This window comes from Gasterosteus aculeatus, chromosome 9, assembly GCF_964276395.1.
Source record: "Gasterosteus aculeatus chromosome 9, fGasAcu3.hap1.1, whole genome shotgun sequence".
NCBI classification, from domain to species: Eukaryota; Metazoa; Chordata; class Actinopteri; order Perciformes; family Gasterosteidae; genus Gasterosteus; species Gasterosteus aculeatus.
The window spans coordinates 14,967,670-14,988,901 of NC_135696.1; the positions used below are offsets into that span (position 1 = coordinate 14,967,670).

The following is a 21,232-nucleotide window of genomic DNA, read 5'->3' on the forward strand; positions in this document are numbered from 1 at the left end:
TGATTTGTTGTTTATAAAAATAGCAGTGGAGGGTGTCTTATGTGTGCATGCACAGATAGATTTACCTTTAGCTGCATATGTAAGTAACTGTAACAGTCCCTCTGACCGATGTTGTTTGCTCGGCCTGTGAACGGATTTCCAAGCCGTCACAATCTTACAATTAGCTTCAAGAAGACAAAATATGACCATCTTTTTTTTTGCTATTGAGCACAATTTGCTGGGACGAACCCCTTAAGACACATTTTTCTCTCATTAATGAACCGAAACATACAATCTACAGACTCAGAGAGGGGAGAGAGATACAGCACAATCTAACTCAAGGCAAGAGTAGGAACTCTTAAGCAAACATTACTATAATTTCTCTCAAACCTTGACAATCCAAATACTTTGTATTTACATTTACACAGAATGTTCTGTTTTTTCTGCATTACTGTGTTTTGAGGATGTATTATTGGGGACAGGACCCGACCTGGACATCGACCTCTATATTAGGAACAGTTATTCTGTGGCAAAAGTCAGTTCGGCTGTGGATTTATAGTCGCTGGGAGTCTATTTAAGTCCCTTTTGGATAACCTATTACACCCCGCAGACTGAAAACAATGAAGAAACAATGAAGAGACAGAACAGATAATAAAATGCTAACTCCAAAAATAAACTAACGAACAGTTTGACAGCTCATCTGAACAGAGCTCAGCTGTGCAACATTCAGCAGGTGAAATATAAAGCCTGAAATAAATAACACCAAAAACACTTCCTGTGTCTCAAGGGAGGTGTCGGTTCTATTGCTGGAGCCAAAAAAAAGGATCAGAGACTTCTACGTACAGTCAGACTGGATCTGCCTCAAATACTGCACATGGTCCACGCTCTACTTTATATAATATAGATATATTTATATATTAGTTCAGCATGTAGCGTTCAACATGAATAACATAATATAATATAAAACAGTATCCTGTTCGGCTGTTTGACATTTAAGCGAAGCGCATTTCCAAAATAAATAGATAAATAAATAAATACGCACAGGGTTTAGTCCCCACAGTGCTGCATGATTATGAAACCAGTGCAGTCATGTGATGTCTTTCCTCATCATCATCATGACAAGTTGGAAGTCTGACCTTCCGCCAGCACACAGTTCGCCGTGCAGGGATTTGGAGATTGCAACACAGCAGCAGCAGCAGCAGCAGCAGCAGCAGCAGCAGCAGTGCGCTCGAGGCTGCACTAGGGGCGGAGTTCAACCCAGCAAGTCTCTCCAAACATCACTAATCCGCGATCGGACATGCGGACACACGCACGCGCCATCGCCGGACCACTTTGAACCCAAAGAAGGGACAATTCAACAACAAAACAAAAAAGAAAAAGAAAAGAAAAGAATACGGGAAATAACGCTGTCCTGCGCCGGGTTTGCGCGACGGGGTCGTCGGTGTGCGCGTCGGATGGATCGCGAATGCTGCACTATGACGGATAACGCTTTTGCGATTACACGCGCCCGGACGCATCTGCGCTGTTTTCTAGCCGGTTTTATTGATGCCGGGATCTGATCGGTGACGGCCGGACCGCCCCGCGCTGCCATCAGACGCTTTGCATCGGCTTCCCTTTGAGGTGAGTCGGCGCAGGACTCGGTCCGGGTTTTTGTCGATGCGTGTGTGCAAGTTGCGGCATATTTACGCGGCTGCTCCCACACAGTTGACCGTGAGGCTTCGCAAGCATGTTCCCCACTGTGGGAATTCGCACACGCCTGAGCTTTTGGTTGATTTTTTTTTTTTTTAAACCACTGGACGAGCTTAGTATGGTCATGAAATACCGTTGGATGACGGATTTGTGTCCTCTTTAGAACCTTATTTCAAAAGTGGGCATTATGTCAGAGCGTGCAGGCCTCATACAGACGTCACATGTTTGAGTGGCACTGGTGAAGAAACTCGATCATGTGTGCACTGAGGCAAAACAACATGATGAAAATATTGGCTGGTATATGTTTGTTTCTTTAAGCCCAGCCAAGTGAAATGCCTGCAATATATCTTTTAGAATATGTATTTTAGCTACATTTAAAAAATATACTAACATAAGTTTGCGTAACTTTCTCATCTGATCATGAAAATTTATACAAATTTGATTTGTGTAAACATTGCAAATGTGTAGCACCAGATCGAGACAAAAATATGTCATCATCTTAGCCGCAAGTATTCTAAACTATTCTTGCAATTTAAACAATAAAACACTATTTGAGACTTTTTTTAAACAATGGAAATAAGACAATTGTGTAAAAATATTTTTGTTATCCCGTGTATCATTGGATGGATGATATTCTTGTTCTGTTATACATAGAGGTAAATTAAGAAGAGTTTTCTAGAAACTCAATCCCTTATCAAGCTACTGGATTAGTCAAAAGTGCTAAAACATTGCATGTCTTTGCAAGAGCCAGTGGGGTCACAATGCACGGAGCAAAGTCTGCTTTGTAGAGGTGGCCCAAGTCAGAAATCAGGTCTGAGTGTTTCTGAACAAATAACCAACTGCAGGAAATAACCTCCACACCATATTAAGCATTCATCAGCTATTCTGCCCCGTGAATGGTTTCCTTGTCCCGTCTCACCCGCCCTCAGGTATTGTCCAGTTGCCATTCAATGTCCAGTGGCACGTGGGTTAGGCTGCGCGGTGGCTGATCCTGAGCATGCTTTCGACAAACCGCCCCGGAGGGGCGTGGGGATGAAATGGATGGAGCCCGTGGCCAGACCAGCGCACCAGCTGCCACCTTCCAGCATGTCCAGCCGCAGCAAGTCTCCCCCCAACTCTGGAGAAGGTAGATCTACCTTCTACACGACTCACCTGCCGACCAGCCGTCAGGCATTTGGATTAATCATGTATTGAAAGTTGTGTCTAAGATTGATCAAATTTCCTTCCAGGATTGACTATTATGCATCCATAGTTCCGTGCGATAATTGAATCATTAGTACACCAATGTAGATATTCAATAAAAATCCACTGAAGATTACAGGCGTTTAGCATATTTGAGTGGGTAACATCCATAATATATAGTATAGTTTGACATGAGGATTTTAAGGTGACCCATGTGGTGAAGGTTTTTACTTTTTACTATCAACGACTGAAATGATGAAGGTCCTTGAAATGACAAAGTAATATAAAACGTAAGCCCTTGGCGGTTCATTTTTAGCTCTTCGCTAGAGACGAAAAGACACAGGAGAAGAGAGCGATATCACACATGTCAGAATCGGGTGATTTATTTTCATCAGCTGCAGGCTCTAACTCCAGGGCATGGGTGAAGATGTTCAAAAAACCTGGTGGAGGCTTGAAGAAATCCTACCAGCCTGGGAGCATGCTGTCTCTCGCGCTCACCAAAGGCCTGCTGAATGAGCCTGGACAGAATAGCTGCTTCCTCAACAGCGCCGTACAGGTGAAGAAACATGATAACACAACTCTTTCAGTACTTTACAAACAAAGAAAATCATTCAAATGTCTCGTTCTTTTGTGGTCAAACCGTCACAGGTGCTTTGGCAGCTGGACATCTTCAGAAGAAGTCTGAGGCAGCTCTCGGGTCACTTCTGTCTCGGTGATGCGTGCATCTTCTGTGCTTTGAAGGTTTGTTTCTACGCTCTGCACGTTATTTCATCTTGTAATATTTGCACTTTTAAAAACTTGCTGACTTTGTTTGATTTACATGCCATTCAGTTTCATGACAGCAACTAATCGTAATTCTTCGCAGAGCATCTTCAGCCAGTTTCAGCAGAGCAGAGAGCGCGTGCTCCCCTCCGACAGCCTACGGAACGCTCTCGCTGAAACTTTTAAGGATGAGCAACGCTTCCAGCTGGGCCTGATGGACGATGCTGCTGAGTGCTTTGTACGTTGATGACGTGCCTTTAGCTTTTATTGGCATCCAATTTCCCACCGTGGCTACGTACGAGATAATGTCATGCTGCTCTCTTCCCTGTGACGATGAAAGTAGAGATATGTTGGATTTCATCAAGTTTGCCGTCTTACTAATATTTGTGTGTTTGATCCGTCTGTGTGGTGCTTATACCTCCTGAAACCCACTTCAGAACCTGCGGTAGAATAGACTAGTTTCAGAAGGTTTGACTGGCCGGTTCATAGTTTGAAAGGCATCACTGTGCAAAAGTGCTGCGTAGGATTGGTGTTCATGTATTCAGTTGTCTGCTCTCATTTCTTATATAATAGGAGAACATCCTTGAGCGAATTCACTTACACACAGTTTCTGACACTGCGACGGACGCATGTTCATCCAAATCCTGCATCACCCATCAGAAGTTTGCAATGATGCTGTATGAGCAGGTAACTGAGTTTTTACCTTCTAAGAAAAAACACAATAGTGATTTGTTTATTGGTGTGAAGAAGCTACAGGGAGAATAACTAAGTATAACAACAACAATACTACCAATAACTTAAGACTTCCACTGATTCTCTAACAGCGTGTTAACGTTAATAACTGGTCACTGGACCAACGCAGGTCTTTCACTTAAATGCATCTGTTTCTCGTTTGCAGTTTGTGTGTCGTTGCTGTGGTGCATCTTCAGACCCGCACCCGTTCACAGAATTTGTACATTACGTCTCAACCACAGCGTTATGGTGAGTGCTTGATTTACTGCCATGGCTTTAAAAAATGCGATTCAAAAATCAGGCCAGTGCTAATCCTGATTTAAATGTCATAGTATTAAATAAGATTACAAAAAAAAATGATTGCAATTTTAAGCATCTTAGATCAATTTCCTTCCTGTCTTTTCCACTCAAAAACCTACTGTTGATTATTATCAACCAATCTACACTATATGGCTGCCTGTTGTATCTGCATTGATTTCAAATCTAAATGCTTCCATTTATATATTAAGTGCACAATTTATATAAAATTCCTGTTATGCATGATCTGTATGATCACTTGAGTCCCGTCCAAGCACCGGTCTGATAAACAAAGCAAATCTTCACACTGGACAAAATGACCGTATGCTTGGATTCACTGGTATTAAGTGTGTTGATAGGAACACCTTTCATGTTTAAATATTATCTACATTCAACACAGTAATGGATTTAACACTAGTTATGTTACATGTTATAAATATTGTATGTTGTATGTGTCCACTATAAATTCAATCAGGAATCAGGAATCAGGAATCAGGATACCTGATTGAATTACAAATGTTCAGTTTTAATTCACACTGCAAGGGTGGTGTTGATATAACTCTGTGTGTAGTGTTGTTTTCAACTGGTCTGTATGATAGTCAGGTGATTTTCTACCTTCATTAACATACATGAGGGGGAAGAATATTAGATACACGTTTTTACACAATGCAGACTAGTTCAGCACCACCACTAAATACAACATTAACCTCTGACAATGTCAACAGAACATTAAAATCTTCCTAAACTTAAATCTTAGCAGAACTGTCGTGTTGGATTGCATCGAATTGTATGTGTGTCCCTAATAAATTCCCAATTTCAGACATTTTACATTGATTACCATCACACAGTTTCTGTGTTTTACAAATACACGATTGTGGTGATGCAATATATCCATTAAGTGTTTACTATGATGATTACAAAATAAATAATAATTCAAAAATACATTAAAATAGATTTGCAACAAACTATTGATAGACTCTCCTTTTTTTTCGCTCAGCCAACAGGTTGATCGCATGTTGGGGAAGAACGAACGGCTCAGGTCGGACATGTTTGGAGAATTGCTGCAAGCAGCAAACAACACAGGCGACCAACGGAGCTGCCCGGTATGTGACTTATTGTCAATATTCATTGCTTTTGGGATGTTTTTCTTAAGAAAACCGACATCTTCTATGTCGTGGCTCAAAATGTCTCGCCGTTCGTCTGGCTGAATTAGTTCAACTAAACGCAGATTTGATCCGGCATTAATGAATAATTGAGTGTCTCTGCTGGAGAGTAAATTTCTGTTACTAAAACATGGTCACAAAGTTTATTCCTGCAGCTCAGTAGAGGACATGCTGTGCTCTCCGCTGCGACTCTGCACTGCGGCCCGGAAAGAGACGGTGCCAGACTAGTGTTAGGATATAAATAGCAGTAAGGGGGGAATATCCACTCTTCGCTCGTATGTTCTTGCTACCGCTGTCTTCCTCTTCATTGTGCATCAGTTGGGTGAAGCCGAGGGCTCTTTTCCCGTAACCAGTGATCCTTCCAGAAAACACGATCTCCAGTGCCGACTTAGTGATGCTGACGTACAGATAATCGGGCTGTCTGGCACTTTTCCCATCTCGAAATAGTCCTTGATATGACATTTTGAAGTGATATGTCAGATGTTTTTTTTCAGTGTGCGGGTTTGAGACAGAGATACAGAGACCACGACCGATTACGCTGACATTTTCTGATGTATATATCGCCGAGATTTAAAAAGCAAAAGATCAATTTTACTTTTACTTGCTGCACATTTTGGATCCCTATCTTATGTGATTGAATGGTTTCAGTCTGGTTAGTTTAATTCCTTTGTGTTTGATAAGATATTTATTTCGAGTAAAGCTCTATTTAACATTTGTTCAGTGGTTTAACATTGATAACTCTCTTCATAATTTGCAGAGCAACTGTGGTCAAAGTATCAAGATCCGCCGAGTGCTGCTGAACCGTCCAGAGATTGTCACTATTGGATTTGTTTGGGATGCTGAGCAGTCTGATCTCACAGACGACGTAATTCGGGCACTCGGACCACGTTTGAACCTGTGTGGGGTAAGAGATGAAGCACACTTAATCACATGACACCTCACTGAACTACAGACCTCATAAAGATATTGGTTTATTTAGATGTGAATCTTTTTTTGCACAAGAACTGTTAAATTTACTGGTAGAAAATTACAATAGCTGCCAGCTATTGTACGATTTCTTTTCTCCACAAACTAGTAATGATGAAGGTCACTGTGTTGTAATGTTTGATACACTTCAACAGAGTACCAAAAAACGGACACATAGATTGTATTCTCATAGGATTTAGCATCTGCTAAAGAGCAACATGTGGCGATCAAACTTGTCTCAACTTGCTGTATTTCAGCTTTTCAACCGTGTCACGGATGAAAATGCCAAACGGAGTGAGCTTCATCTGGTGGGGATGATCTGTTTTTCGAGTAAACATTACTCAGCCTTTGCCTATCACACCAAATCTTCAAAATGGATGTTTTTTGATGATGCTACTGTAAAAGAGGTTAGGCTCTCTGTGCTATTAATCCACTTCATCCCTGTTACTGTTACACGCTCTTATACCGCACTTCCCCCTTCTTCCCCCCCAAGATCGGATCCAAATGGAAAGATGTTGCTTCTAAATGTGTCAGGGGGCATTACCAGCCGCTCCTTTTATTTTACACCAATCCCGAGGGATCGCCGGTGTCCAGCGAAGATGCACCAAGACAAACCACCATGTGGCCTCGGTACAAAGCCCAGATGAACGGTGACCTGACAGGTAACACAATCTCCCGGTTATAAGCCCACCTGACCGTTGCACTTCAGACAGATAATCAAACTGTGTGTATTTAGACATAAAAACCCCAGCATTATTTAAATAGAGTGACTTCACAAACCTTTTAATACTGTAATAAACAGTGTTAGATTCAGCTGTTCTCTTCTACTGCCAACTTTTGAGACTTACAGTATAATGTCAAAAGTGCAATAATCCACTCAAAATACACTTTGGCTTATTGATTTATTATATTTGTATTTTAGGACGCCATGGACACCATGAGGACGAGGACACGCATTTCTGCGTGACATGGTGTCCTCGTAACAGATAATCCTACTTAGACCAGAATCATTTGCCAGAAAAAGTGAATGCATCCCTCACTAATGTTTGTCTAAAGCTTCAGGCTGTTTATTTGACAATCAAAGAGTCATGGACTTGGTTTTAAAGGATTTAATTAGTTTTAAATGTTATGCATACCAAACTTTACCATTATGAAAAGTAATTCTTTTATTAACATGTTTTTACTGTTCGCCTGTGATGAAAATAGTATTTGTATTTACTTGGGAGGTAATGCCCTTGCTAGCCCCTTAGACCACGTTATCAGAAACCACTCCCATAACAGAATTAAAATAATGACTCCACATTACTCCCAAGACGATCGCCTTAATTATTATACACAAAAGTAAGCTTTGTAGTTTACCAACGGTGCACGTATGCTTTATACTCATATAAAAATGCTGAAGTTACTATATTTCTTATTGCTGTGTACATATATTATATTAGTTATGTAATTAAACTTTCCACAGACATATATTCAATTATTTCTGTTCTAAATAATAGAGGGTAATTGCTACCAGGCAGCAGTATTTTTTATAATGTATTTAGTATTGACTGATAATAAATATATAATGTAGATTATAAATACCAGTTCATGATTGGGATTTTAATGCAAACGCATGTACATTTATCTAATCACCTAATTTCCATAAATTTCAGTCTTTTTGATCCTCTGAACAATTTTAATCAACAAAGTGACACATCAAATAGACAATAGAAATAAATATTCCACTCCGTATATGAACAGTTATGGTTTGCATCGGGATTGAGAGAAAACCGCAGGGCTGTTAAACTGTCAGCATAAAACGTGTCCTTCCCTGTGTGCCGGCTTGAACTTGACATGTGGATGATGCCTCAGTTGCACGCAGATTACCACCCACGCCTCGCTCCCTAATCCCTGCTCCTGTAACCAAGCGCACTGCTGTTCCCGCTGCACGGCTCTCGCTCCTCCCCCGGACATTTCCCATGTTTGCCTCCATTAAATCATCTGCTGGGTTTTTTTTTTTTTGGCAATGGCGCCTCGTCTGTTTGGAGGGATTATTTTTGTTTTGTGTGGAGCACAAACACTTTGACTGGCATGGGACTGGATTCTCGTTGTTATGAAAATGAGCGTAAGTGATTGCTTTTTGTTATAGAGCGAGACGTGGCTCAGTTTAAATATCTGCCTATGTTGATTGTATGATTTGCCTTTTTTCTCTTTGACTACTCATTCACGGTTAATTTGCCCTTCTCTACATCGACAACAGCTGTGCAGTGTGACACTATACTTGCATTACTAAGTCCCTGTTTAACTTCGGCCATCACGATCAGGTGTGACCTGCTTAGTTCCTTGGCAGTTGAACTAGTAGTCTACTCCGTCTAACACTGGTATCACTGGTTCAGTGGAACAGCCCAAATATTTCATCACCAAATCTGGGCAGCTTACTCAGTGCTGTTACTCACCACTGCTGTGCGATCCAGCAGTCATGCACACAGCATCACACGCTCCCTACCTCATGTTCCAGAGAGGATTCATTATACTTTTAGGTTGTATTGTGTTTCACTGTGGATCCTCACGATATCATGGAGTGTCAGTTGGATAAAAACACAAATGCAAGCAGCCACAAGCAGGTGCTGTAACCGTAGAGGACTGCTGCTGGGTGAAGGTGATGATTTTAAAGCACATTTGGAAGCAGTTCACAGCGTCTCTTGTTCCTCACAGTGACCTTCTTGCTGCAGAGGCAAACAAAAACACAGCGTTGGCAAATGTGGGAGCAGTACTGTATTTTCACACTGCACTAGCAATGTTATTTTGTAAGATTTGTTGGGTGGTTTTGTCTGTTGCTTCATTTGTTGCAGAGATTCATTAGCACAAATTCTAGCTGTATTAAAATTAGTACGATGAGCCGGCCGGGTAACCGTTGTTACCTCAAGCTAAAAACTGCACAAAACAGTGTGAATTTGTCCGAGCTTTGCACATAATGCAGGTTTATCAGATACGCTCTAGCACATTTATTAAGCCTCAGTTATCATCTGGTACCCAATAAAATGTACTGATGTAAATGGTTGTGTGACACCCGAATTGGTAATTCATAACTTATGCTCTTTTATGTAGCTAAAGGCAGCTTAGGTCCAAAAAGTATTTTTTTACTATGTGCTTCACTGATGTCTTCAGTCACAATCAGAAAGGGTAACTCAAAATAAATCAAAGGTAAAACATGCCATTTCAATATTTATTTTCCTCAGTGAAACCTCCTCCTGGCAATCCTAACAAATTCCAGGAACCTTTCCTGGAGAATTTGCAGAGGCCAAGTGAAACATCAAAAAAGGATCGAGGCCATCGGAAAACGGACCTATCACAACACAAAGGTAGAGCATTGTGTCTGCATCATAGGGAACGCTGATGATAGAGAGCAAAAGAGGGCAAGCCAGTGTAGAAAGAACAAAAACGTACATCGGAGCGTGACGATCAATAATCTGTGTCCTTCCTCTCTAGAAATGGCACATGCAAGATCTTCATCTCCTCCAGAGAATGGACCGAGGACTCTTGTGGACCAAAAATTAAAAACCCATCCACGCAGTGAGAAGTCATCAAACCATCCAAGCAGAGGATGTCAGGAGCCACGTGGGCAGTCCATCAGCACGCAGGGCAGCGGCGGCGGCGGCGGCCACAGCCGGAAGAACAACTCCTCACCGAGCCGCCCTGAGCAGGACAGCTGCCGGGAGCAAGACAGCCGTAACAAATCCAAGTCCACCTGGAGACCCATTCGGGAGGTGCTGAACGTGGACACTGTTCTGAATGAACTGGAGCAGCGTCGCCAACAGCAACACGACAGCCCCCGTCACGGCAAGCCTCCCTCGCAGGAGAGAGCGCACGGCGAACAGAGCCGAGACCGCGAGCGGGAGTACGCGAGGGCCAGAGAGGACAGGAGGCAGAAGTGTTTGATGACGATTTACGAGGACGAGCAGCGGCACGAGACCGAGAGCCACAGCTCCGTGGAGTCGGAGAGCAGGGCCAACCAGCAGAGGGGCGGCAGACTTAAGGGAGGCCCAAAGGCACTGCTGCGAAGTGATACCTGGACCATCCAAAGGACCGAGTCCGGCTACGAGAGCAGCGATAGACTCAGCAGCGGCTCCACCAACCCCGACTCACCTGGCGTCGACGGCTTCGTCGTTAAAGACCAGCGATCGACGCCGGAGGCGCAGCTGCAAAGGTAAGAAGCGTTGTTCGATGGAGGTCACAGATTACAAGAAGTTGCACCTTTTACAAGGTATATTAATCACTCGTCGTTACAGCTGTAAATAAATATGTATTACTGTATTATGTGAATAACTACAGGTGTGGACAGGTTGAACATTTTTCGGCTCTGTCTTAAAACAATAGGCAGGTGCACATGTAAGACTTGATTTAATATTTCCTCCTGTTCACATAGGCCATTAAAAGATTACTTTGTAATGCACATGTATTACAAGTGCATTTCTCAACTCTATTCGAAGATAATTGTAGCCTTCAGCCGTCGGAGTTTATTCTGTGCCGAACAGTTGATGTATCGATCAAAGCAAAACTTGATAAAGCTTATTCGTGGAAATTCAATAACTAAATACATTAAATAACCAGATAGTTTTGTGAATTATTACTTCACAAATTAAAACTATACTTTTTCTCAGGAACTTTAAAATCTTTAAAATTTGATTGGGTACATGTCAATGTCAATTTAATTTGTAAGTAGCACTTTTAAAGGCTAATGGCCAGCCCAAGTGCTTTACAGGATAAAAATAATCAGCAGCAATAAACAATGACAATTGTGACAATTAAACAACATGTATGTGATGACCACATTATTGTGTATGACAATATCCTGATATATGATTTCATGAGGACAGGATTCCATTACAGACCATATGTTATTATAGCAACATGATTGCTATTTCTAATAATACACATGCAACACATCTCTGCACTTAACTTAGATTAGGAGTTTGGTCCCTTGCATAGGAAAGCACATTAGGAATCTTTTAATGGCTGGTATGAACAGGACGAATGACTAAAGGATGAGCAACCTGTTTTAGTGTTCAAACAGGCCCCTGAGTTGCCTTAAGAATTAAAAATGTGATCCTATCCCTTGACAGGATATTTCTATGGAAATTAATGTTAATATATATATTTCACAATAAGTTATTAGGCTCCTCCCCATTGAAATAATGTTAAATATTGAAAGACCACATTCTTTTCAGGCGTTGGATCTTAGCTTTGCAATATTTGGTTTGAATGACCATGAAAGTGTGTTTGAGTGTTACTTTCTGTTCTTTCTGCTTTTCCAAAAAATATTGACATACCATGAAAACAGGATTGATTTAAAACTTGTGTTGAATAATTGTATATATTTTTTAAATTTTCAGTCAGCTGCACAGAAAGGGAGGCGATGCCAAATCGAGTACAACCTCCTCACCTTCACACAATGGTAAGTGCAAGGACGTCAAGGGCTTTATTTTTGAATATTTAGACTGTAATACGTTAGTTAAATATATCGTCTAGACATGACAATTTGTTCAAATTAATACTCAAGCCCTGAAAACACATTCACATCAAGTCGTCTTTGAAAATGAATCGTGGCAGTGTTGTAAAAAGCAGAGGTAAAAAAAAAAAAGAGATATGGATGAAACACAACCGAATATGGTAGCATGAGTTAAAAATAAGATAACAGCATTAAAGAAAATTAGCATGTGTCATATCTAATCTGCAATACTTCCAAAGAAAGATTAACAGATAAATGAAGAATCATGAGTAGTAAATACAAGATACGAGGGTTCGGTCAGTGGAAAATTAGTTTGGCATGCATGCACACCCTAGCACACCCCTACCTCTTGTTCTATCTCTATAGTTGTGTTAGTCTAACAGACGTAGTGTGAGCTGGTGAGGTGAGAGTAATTGAAGGATTGATTTCTGAGCTCGGACTGGCTTCCTCACCTCTTCACCCAGTCAGCCCTGCCCACGCATTAATCTGATGATAATCCCACAGAGATAATTCAGATAGCACAGCTGGACGTGGGTGTCGGCATTGTCATTAATGTCTTTCTTTTTTTGTGCAGTTGTTTTAGTGCGCTGCACTACTTTATCAAGGCTGCGTGCATCCAGAGCCAGTGTGTTTCCAACAGACAGCTAAAGCTGTTATCCTTGCATGGGCCTCTCGGGGGCAACAGCAAAGAAAAAAAAAATGAGACATCTATTTTTAAAGGGAAGGAATTCAGCGCCATGCTGACTGAGCTTACTAGCTGGGTCCTCCAGCTGTGAGGAGGTCTAATGTGAATTAAACTCTTCTGCTGCCACCTGCTGCCCAGAGGGAACATTGGTTTCATTGTATAATATGTAGATGATTTTGTCTCGAAATGGCCTCTACTTTTGTATAAATTCAGTTCTTAAGTGTGTGCATAAATCGTTCAGATTTAAGAAAGACGAGCAAGAGAAAAATAAGTCTGAATTATGTGATTAAAGTCTAAAATCTGGTTATGCCGATTCTCAATATTCTGGATTAAATCTCTTAATTCTGAGAATGAATCTCCTTCATTGCACTGAAATCTATTTTTCTCTCTCTAATCTTCTTCATGTTTAGTCATGCCAAATATCTTTTTAGTTGTTGTGTTCTAAACATTTCCTGGCGTAGAAATGAATTAACTAAATACAGTCTGTAAAACTGTGGTAATTAGACTCCCCACTATGGAACTAGTGTAATGGCTTTAAAAGGAGTTGATCAAGCCATCTTTATTTTTTATTGTCCTCCTCTGGCACTGTGTTTTAATCAGCTGTGCTTCTGTCGTAGGTAAACATCAACCCAAACCGCAGGGAAAGAACCATGACCAAGTTCCACATTCACATCTAAAGTGCAGTCCAAGTGCGAGGTAGTGCTCGTTTTTAAAAAAACTATAAATAACTTCTCCTGCTCGTTTCCATTCCTATAAAATATATTTTTCCGTCTTTATTTCTTGTAGACGGAAATCAAAGTACACTTCCAGCACCTCCAGAAAAGTAGTATCCTCCGAGAGGGACTCAGCTGGTTCAGAAAACAGGCCGAGTGAGCCGACCAGCTGCAAAGGTCACGCGGGAGAAAACGCAGCCCAGAGGCACATGGCGAAAACCAGCAGCTCTGAATGGAACAGCTCCGACGATCTCGCTCTCTCTGAGCCCGATGACGGGGAAAACACCAGCGCCAATGAACTCCGCTGTCCTCGCGTGACCTCGCCCTGCAGCCCCGCCGGCGCCGCCACCGCGGAACCGCTCCAACTGAACAGTCAGCGTCCGCTCGGCAGGACGGGGTCGCCCCTCCAGCGGATCTCTCCCCACCCGGGGGAAACCGGCCACCCGGCGTCCCGACCGAGGACGCTGCAGGAACCCTTCCCGCCGAGTCCTCGTCTCTCGCCCACGTCCTGCGCCTGTCCTCACAGGAGGCCTGACATTTCGGGCCTCAGGACCTTCTCGGACGCGAGTTCAAAGTCGGGCTCCGACCCGGGGAGGAGCACGCCGTCGTCGTGCGAAAGCGAGGAAAGATCGACTGGATGCAGGGTGGAGCGAGCGGCGCCGGCTCAAGAGGTTTCTCTGACAACGTACTTCACTGTGGATAATTGCATGACGGAAACGTACCGCCTCAAGTACCACAACCAGAGGCCTCTTGTCCTCTCGGCCTCGGTGCCGCGGGCCGCGGTCGCGGGCGAGCGCAGAGATACCGGCCACACACTCCCCACTGACACATACTCACAGGATCTGCCAAAGGCCAGACCTGAAACAAGTAAGCCTCTCTAACACGCGAACCTGAGTGCACGGCCGAGCATTCTCACAACATACTGTATATACCCATATATTTATAGATATTTATTTAGCTGTGGAAGCTATTCTTTAATATCTGGTCACTCGGGCCATTGAGGACAAGGCTGTAAATCAATCAACAGGCCTATGCACCTTCTTTTGATTCTTTTTCATTTTGAATCCATTACAGTTTTTTTTCAATTAATTCTCAATAAAATGTATTATTTCATTATATAATATATAAAAACCACTATATAAAATTATACACAGGAGAATTTATGCCCACATCTACCTGACGGTTCTTGGAAAAGTAAAAAACCAAATTATATATATTGTAGTATTCACTTTTCTTCTTTGAAGTGGTGTAAATGTACATACAGTATAAATCATTAAATATCATTTAAACAAGGCTTTTTTTCTTTACAGGCCATAATAGCAATAAACCCACAGCAAAATGGAACCCAGTGACAGCCAAAGGACTGGATGAACGTGGTTTTTTATGAGTGTTACTTGGCAAGGTTGGTTTACGTGGAAGGTGGTCAGTAGAGAACTAACTGGATGCCAAAGAGTTTACAGAATGGAAACATGTCTTGAAGAATCTCCAAATCGAGTGTCATTTATTTATGCAAGCTTGTCACATAAGTAAAACCTTTTTTTCTGAATGCTGTTGCGTAAGCATACTGTCTTCCACTGTCTACCACAGTATTGCTGCAAGACTATTTAGTTTAACCAAAATCTAGACTGATTTAATTTTTTACAAAATGTTCTTGAGTCTTTACTATTCTTTTTAATCAACGTATGTCAAGTTCCAATGTGTATTTTGTGCAGTAGTTATGCAGAAGCGCTACAGAATTGTAGATATACCGTCATATTTCAAGTAAGGCATGAAAGACAAACTGTACCGTAATCTTACAAAGATAAAAGAAGCACGTTTGAGGGCACATGACTGTTCAGTCAGGTGAAAATCTATATTTACGATACTATTTAAGATGCAGAATATGATGTCATTCTACACCACGAAATTAAAAGCAGCATGTTTGAGGTGGCTTTCTTATTTACACTAGTCAAAGAAGTAATATCTGGGTATCTTCAAACCTAATGCACATTGACGGCTTGAGGACAACAGATATTGCAACACTTAAATTACTATTTTATTGAAACAGTTATCACTTATCAGCTATTTTTTACTGTGTTTCTGCGTTAATGAACGACTGGGGGCTGTCCTGTACTTGTAAACTTCTGATGGCAAAGATTATACTGCCCTTATTCATTGATATGGAAAGATGTTTCTCAAAATGTCATTCAGCATGACCGTACAGTTCTCGGCAGTCTGCAAGCCTTTAATTTGACTGCGATGTTGTGAAGTTGGAGTAGCCCTCATGTTATGCAGTAGGTCCTTATATACCGTACGACCATGTCTCCCTGTGAATTCTACCTTGGACTGTGTTCTTTTTTTCTTACACAGTGATGTCAAATTGTATTCTTTCCAGTCTTCCTTTAAAAGTAGACACGTCTGTATTTGCAGGTATTTTCATAACGATGCCAATATAATCAACATGCTTATTTGATAATGAGCGTACAACACAAACATTATTTTTGTCTGTTAGATTAATGTTCTGCAGCCTGCATGTGGCCTTTTCAAAATGTTACTATCAGTGTGTGCAGCGTACGCATGAGCATGATAGTCCTGGACTTTGAATCCAACAAAGAGAACTTCTATTCGATTTGACTTAATTAAATTCAATTTGCAGTTAATTTGTAAGTTTTTTTAACATTGACATGAACTTTGTCTTATGTTGTCATATTCTGTACAGTCAACATTCCAGAAAACACATAAAATCAGTGTTGTTCAATTGAATATTTATAATAATTTTCACTAGATTGTCTTTTCCTAAACATACAGCCATTTATGGCTATATATGGCTATATCTCTACCCAGTTAAACTCCTCACAGTCACCTAATCTCCTGTGTTTGTGTGTGTTGTATTTACTTTCCATGATACGACACATACGTCATAAAAGGTTGCGTCCACACAAGATGTGCAATTGTAGTTAAATGATTAATTATTTTGAGATATCTAAGATATTCAAAGGATAAAGAAATCTACCACTGGATAAGATAGAGTTCAGGTATATTGACCAGATTGAACTAAATGTTGTCTCACTGTGTGTTTTTTGTGCTTTCTTATGTGACTAATGGATATACCATTTAATTACAATATTTATCATGTTATTTTCTTTATCTGTAATAAGAGGAATTGTTTTCACATAAGCTGTAACTGAATTTTGTGTCTTCGGTTGTATCAACAGTGCCTTAACATTTTTTAGAGAGACGTGTTATTTGTGAGGGAAACCACATTAGGGGGATTGAAGGAGATGAATGCAAGTCATGCAAAACCTTTAAAATATGCAACGCTAATAGAGACATATCTGTTGACACTCCTCTGACTCGCACCTTTCTACTGTGTGTGTAAGGGTGCGTTGAAGTTCCAGGGGATGGGTTTGTGCCAATTGCGATATTGTTAAAAGCCCTTTTAGACTTGGAAGTTACAACAGTAGCAGCAAGGTCTGTGTTCGCTCTGCAAATAGCTGCACAAAAGTTTGACATTTTCGTAGTTTGAATGTCAAAATGGGAAAATCTGTGCTGGAAGTGCATCTCACTTTCCCAGTTTAAAAGAGCCTTAATTTGTAATAATTTGTTGGGTGATTAAATGTGCACGCATGCCTGTGTGTCTGTTTGGATGTGAGGTCTGGGAAAAGGAGCCACTCCGTTGGTTTCCTATTGCACCAGTGAGCCATAGTCTTCAGTTGAGGAAATGCTTTATGTTCTTGCTTCATGTCCTGCGTCACATGATGTTACGTTTGGCATTTCATCAATCCATATCTTTTATCTTGTGATGTGTATGCAGGGACGGGACATAATTACACTGTATTGCATCAACACCCAAGAACGAAGGGGAACTTTCCCTGTTTTGTCATCTCATTTGATCCGGCTGATAAGGCCTGATGTGTTGGAACTGAACGCCGCCCCGGATCCTCTTGTCATACCTCTGTGTGTGGTTAGGATTTCATCCGACATTACTGTTGAATTGAGTCATTGGTGCTTCAGTGAATGCTTCATGACTTGTGCAAGTACAGACCAATTTAAAGAAACATATCAAATCTGTCTACACTTTATATTTTTGTAGATAATCTATATTTATTTTTATTTATTGTTGAATAAAGTTTAAACTATTGTATCACTCTCAAATTAGTCCTTTCACTGCATGTGTTTTTTCTTTTTAAACCCTCGGCCTCTGGCTTCAGCCCTTACTGGAAAGTCTTGGTACCATCATCAAAGTAACACTTGTTGGATTTCTGCAGGGACGTGAGAATCAGAATGTATGTAACATAACATGAGTAAACGAACTTGGAACACAACAAAACTGAATGCTGTAGTGAATATCACTTTTGGGTGATGCAGGTGTAGCCCAAAACCTCTGGCAGACCATACCGAAACCCTTTATTCCCACACCCTGACCCGACTATTAAATGAAGTTGAGCAAAGATGAGGTTTTGGTCGAGCCATGTAAAGGTGGAATCTCCAAATTGGTCATTTGGGTACGTTTAGTTTCCATCACTTGCAGCACAATTGCAGATGTTCAATGAAAATTGTCCTTTGGATAAGAACAAAACAGGGCAAAACACAGAAAATAGTCAAAGTATGGTTTTATTACTGAACGTATCAAAACCATGTGCAATTAAAATCTGATGCATATACTTGTGTACAAATAGGCCAGTGCTTTTTTTTGAAGGAAGTGTTGGTGTGAGTTGTAAAACAATACTGAATGTAATCTTCAAGTCTTCATCCGTCTAACACTTCTTGAAAATCCTCTTTGCGTCCACACCTTCGTAGTTGTAGCTCTGTTGATGAGATATGGTAATTATAAATAACCTCACAGTTTTTCTTTTCATTTTGAACGGGGCTAACACTCAATACATTGTTGAAAAGGATCATAATTTCTTAATATATATAAAATGGATACAAGGTATGAGATTTTCACTGGTGTATGCTTATTTAACTTATATCCGGTATCTCTTAACATTATAAAATATGTTGTTTCTCTGCAACCTCATTAACAGCTTACAGAGCGTGAGGTTTAAGCGCAAATTATTTTATGTGCCCCGTGTTTTGCCCACCTGTATGAGCTCGTCTCCTTGGACAATTCGGGTTGTCGTCAGTTGCTTTCCGTTGTCCTTCCTATTGAAGATCCCCTTCAACATTTCTCCCTCCATGTTCCAGGAGCCCTGCGAGTGAAACATGAAAGTTATGCATGACGTGAATATTAAGCGGGAAAGCTCTTTGACAGGTGGAGAGTTTTGCATCTGTAACTGTGGCAGTGAGATAATATCGACCACAATTATTACCATAATAAAATTAAATTCACTTTTTCCTTGCAGCTAAAGGGTTCAAAGTCTAAAGTGGCTAAGATAACCAGCTTATCTTAAAGTGTTTAGAACTAAACAATTCCACAAAATGACAAAACTGCAGATCACTGGACTCAAATACAACTCCTTTCTTGTTAGAGTCGGTTTTAAAGTGTATTGATGGGAAGGGCACATCCTCCAGATTGCTTTTACGTACTGATAGTTCTGTTCCATCGGCGAGGCTGTACTCAAAGGTGTCCCCCAGGGTGAAGTTTATTTCCAGGTTGCGGAAATTGCTGCTTTCCTTGACAGCAAACTTGTTTCCATTCTGTTGGATGATGATCTTGAGGTTGTCGTGAGCAGCCAGCTTCCTTTTCACCATGTTGATTCCTATCAATAGACACATTGTAATAGGGTTAGTAGGCTCTAAACAATCAGAGGAAGTGTGTCAGGATTTAAACACTTAAAAAAAAGCCAAACCACAAACATCAGCAGGTCATTGCTCCACAAAGAGTTTTAATGGGAGACACAATGCTTTAAAGTCATTAAAATTATTTTTTTTACTGATTTTACTAATAAATTGACCGCATTACAAAAAGGTGAATGGACTTATTGAATTTCTCACTGTGTCTTTTTCTTTGAGAAATAATAACCCCCCAATAAATTTAAACGTTATCAACGCTTTAAAAGATGAGTTATTAGACTGTGACAGACTGTGTTTCAACCAATATTGTATATATTTAAGAAACATGCTATTCCTTTTTCAGCATTTTATCGGCTCAGTTTGAAAACACTCACCCATTTGTTCCATGAATTTGTCATAGTTATCGTTGCGATCAATTTTCCAGGTGCCGTCGAAGGTCATGGTGGCTGTGGGGGTGAGCTGGACAACTCTGCAGCAAGGAGTGTCTCACTCGAGACTCTGACCCTCCTTTTAAACCACACCAGCCTCTTATCTCATCATCTAATCGTATTGCTGATGTGGCCGTTTAAAGCTCATTTGTTTTCCAGGCAATGTCCACGGCTGTAGATGATTGGGTGATGCCAAGGTCCTTAACCGAACCGCGCCAAACGCGACAGGTATTACCGTGTGGTTCATTGTATTTGTAATGAAATGGTTAAACGTGCTGTTTCCGGTGTATCTGGTTGCAAAGGGGAGTTTGGTCACACCAAACAGTAACTTCACCATGAAACCTCTTCTTATATGAAAATATATGTGAGACCTTCATGTAATTGCCTGGTTGTGTGTGTGGTTGTTAATGTGTGTCCAATGATACTTCTGATTTGTGACCTTTGACGTTAATAAATGCATTTATGGGTGTTGGTAAGAAATGCTGAAAACCATATGATGTGTTTCAGGCTTATTCTAGGCAAACGTAAAGCTTATGCAGACGAGGAAATCCTTTTTATAGTGTGTCTGTGTTTGTACATTTGTATTATGTAAGGTTTATTTTGACAACATAATGAACACAATTTACTAAGTCGAAACTAACTGGACCATAAAAAAATTGACATTATCAAAGTAAGAAGTTTCTCTAAATGTAGCAAAAAGCTTATATGCAAGTATTTCATGAACATTGAGCTTTTACAAAGAGATGAATTAAATCTGCAAAGCATGTCTTTCTTTTCTTATCTAAGCCTCTTCTTGTCTTACCACGAGACCTTTGCCTGACCTTCACTTCCATCTCCTTGAATCTGCTCTTATCACAACAGATACCTTTTTATTACGACTGCAGTGATGAAACTGAGATACAATTGAGATAACTGGATTAGTTCACGTTATCGCAAACACAATTACATCCCTTATGCTAGTTAGAGCATCAGCTGTGACACTGCCAACATAATGGTTTACAAAAGGAGCGGTACGGGACAGCATGTCACTAGAGTGACTTAAACCGATTTTAGTCAGCGCCTGGTGTGTAAAATGTTGAGCACTCTGGGGATCCAACATTTGATGAACTGCAAAGGATCCTTTATTGATGAAACCATTGGCAGGAAGAGGAGAAAAGGCATGATGAATCTGGATACTTGTCTATTACCAACACTGAGGGACCCTTGATCTCCTCGGACATTGTGGTTGAACTGACAATTTTGATGTTTTTCTTTGTCAGGCTCCAAATTTTAAGTGTCAAAGTGTATGAACCCGGCCTTTCTAAAAAGGAGAGCCCAACACAACATCTGGATGAAAAAAGGTTAATAATAAATAATGCAGTGTAGTCCAGTGCTCTGCAGTATTACAAACGTTTGCAGGTTTGTGGGCCTCGAGAGGGAAGAAATCATCA

The 21,232-nt window shown here is 40.8% G+C and overlaps 2 protein-coding genes across 4 annotated transcripts; one reads left to right on the forward strand and one right to left on the reverse strand.

Moving 5' to 3' along the window:
* Positions 1 to 1,245: 1,245 nt before the first annotated feature.
* usp53b (ubiquitin specific peptidase 53b) lies at positions 1,246 to 17,793 on the forward strand. Of its 3 annotated transcripts, none has more exons than XM_040186639.2 (17): positions 1,246 to 1,599; positions 2,598 to 2,794; positions 3,246 to 3,406; positions 3,499 to 3,591; positions 3,716 to 3,850; positions 4,186 to 4,299; positions 4,511 to 4,593; positions 5,639 to 5,744; positions 6,562 to 6,708; positions 7,028 to 7,177; positions 7,264 to 7,432; positions 9,992 to 10,114; positions 10,242 to 10,959; positions 12,146 to 12,207; positions 13,564 to 13,642; positions 13,733 to 14,526; positions 14,970 to 17,793. In XM_040186639.2, exons 2-17 carry the CDS (start codon positions 2,701 to 2,703, stop codon positions 15,044 to 15,046), a joined length of 3,105 nt encoding a protein of 1,034 aa, XP_040042573.2. In that variant the 5' UTR covers positions 1,246 to 1,599; positions 2,598 to 2,700; the 3' UTR covers positions 15,047 to 17,793. The 3 variants fall into 3 exon arrangements, with proteins under 3 accessions (XP_040042573.2, XP_077965181.1, XP_077965180.1); XM_078109054.1 differs by having other exon boundaries at positions 1,460 to 1,599; positions 3,252 to 3,406; XM_078109055.1 differs by lacking the exon at positions 9,992 to 10,114.
* Positions 17,794 to 18,234: 441 nt separating this feature from the next.
* On the reverse strand, positions 18,235 to 20,575 carry fabp2 (fatty acid binding protein 2, intestinal). The gene is made up of 4 exons (XM_040186642.2): positions 19,749 to 20,575; positions 19,168 to 19,340; positions 18,723 to 18,830; positions 18,235 to 18,446 (listed from the first exon to the last, which is right to left on the reverse strand). The coding sequence occupies exons 1-4, from the start codon at positions 19,813 to 19,815 to the stop codon at positions 18,396 to 18,398; spliced, it is 399 nt and encodes a 132-aa protein (XP_040042576.2). The 5' UTR covers positions 19,816 to 20,575; the 3' UTR covers positions 18,235 to 18,395.
* Between the last annotated feature and the right edge of the window lie 657 nt (positions 20,576 to 21,232).

Bases quoted from the DNA above. Each gene is read 5' to 3' on its own strand.
- fabp2 (XM_040186642.2), bottom strand. From the start codon at position 19,815: ATGACCTTCGACGGCACCTGGAAAATTGATCGCAACGATAACTATGAC. The intron at 18,831-19,167 runs GTACGTAAAAGC...TTTCACTCGCAG, and splicing joins CCGATGGAACAGAACTATCA to GGCTCCTGGAACATGGAGGG. The intron at 18,447-18,722 runs GTGGGCAAAACA...TCTCATCAACAG, and splicing joins AAGGAGACGAGCTCATACAG to AGCTACAACTACGAAGGTGT.
- usp53b (XM_040186639.2), top strand. From the start codon at position 2,701: ATGAAATGGATGGAGCCCGTGGCCAGACCAGCGCACCAGCTGCCACCT. The intron at 3,407-3,498 runs GTGAAGAAACAT...AAACCGTCACAG, and splicing joins TCCTCAACAGCGCCGTACAG to GTGCTTTGGCAGCTGGACAT. The intron at 14,527-14,969 runs GTAAGCCTCTCT...TTTTCTTTACAG, and splicing joins AAAGGCCAGACCTGAAACAA to GCCATAATAGCAATAAACCC.